The sequence below is a fragment of the Bidens hawaiensis genome, unplaced genomic scaffold (genome assembly GCF_021521415.1).
Source record: "Bidens hawaiensis isolate Kalapana, Puna unplaced genomic scaffold, B.hawaiensis_p1.1 tig00086641_1, whole genome shotgun sequence".
In the NCBI taxonomy this organism is placed as follows: Eukaryota; Viridiplantae; Streptophyta; class Magnoliopsida; order Asterales; family Asteraceae; genus Bidens; species Bidens hawaiensis.
In genome coordinates this window covers 1-2,856 of record NW_027504231.1, presented here as the reverse complement: position 1 = coordinate 2,856, position 2,856 = coordinate 1, and the positions used below count along the sequence as shown (strand labels likewise).

General features: G+C 33.1%; 1 protein-coding gene across 1 annotated transcript; it reads right to left on the bottom strand.

Moving 5' to 3' along the window:
* Nucleotides 1–359: 359 nt before the first annotated feature.
* Nucleotides 360–2,849, bottom strand: LOC143607790 (uncharacterized; the record flags this gene model as incomplete). The annotated part of the gene is made up of 4 exons (XM_077083102.1): nt 360–1,045; nt 1,647–1,821; nt 2,083–2,213; nt 2,474–2,849. Coding segments are annotated over 4 exons (1,257 nt in total), but the record flags the coding sequence as incomplete, so codon positions are not given.
* Between the last annotated feature and the right edge of the window lie 7 nt (nt 2,850–2,856).

Below are 2,856 nucleotides of genomic sequence, written 5' to 3'. Positions count from 1 at the left end.
GAAAAACCAGTAATTACAAAAAAAAAAAAAAAAACAAAAACAAAAACAAAAAAAACACAAACCAAAGCGAAGAAACATACTCTCTCTTTTTTCTTAAGTTAAACGCTCTCATCTTCTTCATTGCTAAACTTAAAAACATTACAATAAAGTGGCAGGTAAGCAAACGTGCGCCGCAACCCCTTTTTGAATAGCAGATTCAATCCTACAGTAATCAAACATATTAGCATACACTAAAATCATCTTAGAATCATTTAAGAGTAATAAAAACCAACTTTAATTCAAACATTATTTGGTGGGAAATCCCATTATATAGTTTGTAACTACAACTACCATGTAAAAAAAACAAAAAAAAATGTTATATCAACATACAACAAAACCAAAACACACTCAAAACACACAAAACTTTACATGATATCATCTACTTACAGAAACCATCTACATAGACCTTCCATCCCAAACTTTTATTCATGTTAAGTTTCACTATCGACACGATCAACGACTAAACTCGAAAGGGTATCGTCAATCATATCTTCAAAGATTGATTCATCGATATCATACACTACCTCTCTCGAGTCAGTACTAAGATCCATCCATGTTCTTGAGACTCCAAGATCTTTCATTACAAGTTGATCCAAAGAAAGCGGATAGTTATCTTTTAAATGCAACTCGATTCTTTCCCACACCTCGGTTATCAGACTCGCGCCTTTTGGAACAGGTTGGATTTTCCTTTTGGTGAATGATAATTCAAGAAAGAAACCAAGGTAACAGTCGCATATCTCTTCGAGAACTTCATTAGTGGCATCAAACAAGAGGCGTTGATCGTGAGAGGGCCGGCTTGAAAAGATTTGTACTTCGTCAAATAAAGATGAATCAAGTATTTGCATTGATGAAAGCCATCTTTTTCCGAATTCATCCCAGTTGAGATCAGAAGCTAGTAGCACAGCTTCAACATATTCAAATGCAGACTCTTCATTTTCAACGCAGTTCCTTGTGCGTGTTTCTTGATCTTCGAATCGAATGCGAAGTGGTTGAATTGCATATTCAACTGAAAATATTACATGAGGTTAAATTTAGCAAAAGTATCATAATTTCCTTAAGTAATAATATAACTTTCGTGGATATATGTTTTAGGATTTATTTATTAAAAGTACACTTTGAGTAACTTCTGATCTGATTGACTCGTTAAAACCTCTAATCGACCTATGCATAAACGAGCTTGAGCCTAATTTGAAGTTTATTTAATGAGCACGCTCAAGCCCAAGCTTCATATACCGAGCTTGACTAGGATGCGACCCTAAACGAGCTTATAACTTATATATTCATAATATATTAGTTCATACAAATACATAATTGCATGATAAGTACTATTATTTATATTTTAATATATACTATTGAATATATGTTATATAATCTACAAAACTATAATTATATATGTATATAAATAAAATATTTAATAAATTATAAACGGAGCTATACTTGAGAAAAGCTCGAGTTTTAAAAATATCTTGAGCTCGAGCTCTCATAAGTTAAATGACCAAAGTTCAGGCTTAGGCTCAGCTCGGCTATATCACCCCGATACATAACCTGAGTCAACCCATATATTGGTCATATTTTCCTTAAATAGAAAGAAGAAGGTGGTTGCTCACTGGGCCGGGAGACGGTACTTGCAGGGCTGATTTCATTGTCTGAATATATTGGCTCAAGAACAGATACAGGACTAGGTCTCTCGGTTTTATCACTGGCAATACTCTCAGGTTCATCGGTCTTGTGAGAATGTGAAAATCCAGTTGGAGAAGCAAACTCATTTTCTTCAGGTGAATCCTGAAAATTAGCAGAAAGAATGTTTTATCATAAAAACAGCCTTTTTGAAAGGTTCACTAAACTGTTATATCATATTAAATTTGTAATGAAAATGCAGGACTTATAAAACTTTTTGTCACTTTTAAGTAAGAAAGAAGTAGAATCATATTTTCAAAATTTTTATTTTGTGGGCCTCATTTATAAAGCCACAAGAATTAATCTTTGAGCATTACAAAATCATAGATAATTTTGAAACTAAAAATATTTATAAATTTTCATTACCAATTTCAAGCACTCTGGAGATCTTTCTTCATCAGATACATCAACAGTTTCATCCATTGTTTCTGAAGGGCTACATGGTTCATCCAAGACTGCCATTTCGTTTTCGTCTTGGTTTTCTATCTCTATGACTCCTGCATAAGTATCAAAACATTTATCAAACTTTTCACAAATGAACACCATAAATTATTGTATTTCTATACTTATGGATGTTTCAGTTCAGTTAGGCTTTATCTCTAACGGGTCAACATGTAAAAAGAATAAGCTAAAAGGGAAACATGTCAAACGGGTCAAAAGTTGCCTAAAGTGTGTTTTATCGCATAAAACCTCATAAATCATTATATTCAAACAACTAAATAATTACTTAGTTCTTATATAACAAAAAAAATAATACCTTCAGGACTCGTGTCAAGATCAACTTCGTCAAGAGCTTTCGGGTTCTCTTCAAGATCGACACTAACAATGCATGGTTGACTTTCGTTGACCGAATCATGACCGTTGTCTTTTATAGGACTCGCACTGGGAGAAAGAGAGTTGTAGTCCGGAAATGAAAGAATATTCTCTAAAGATTTTGGTACATTTCCCATAATCAAATCTGCATCTTCATCACCACCACTTAGAATCTCTGATAAATGTTTCCTGGCTTCGGTGTAAATATTAGAAATATGACGACTCGAACCGTTGTTTTCATCATTTTCTCTTTGTTTTATTTCAGAATCTTTTAACTTTGACTCCCTTTCTATTCTTTTAGTAAATCTTTCGGTATAAAAATGGTCT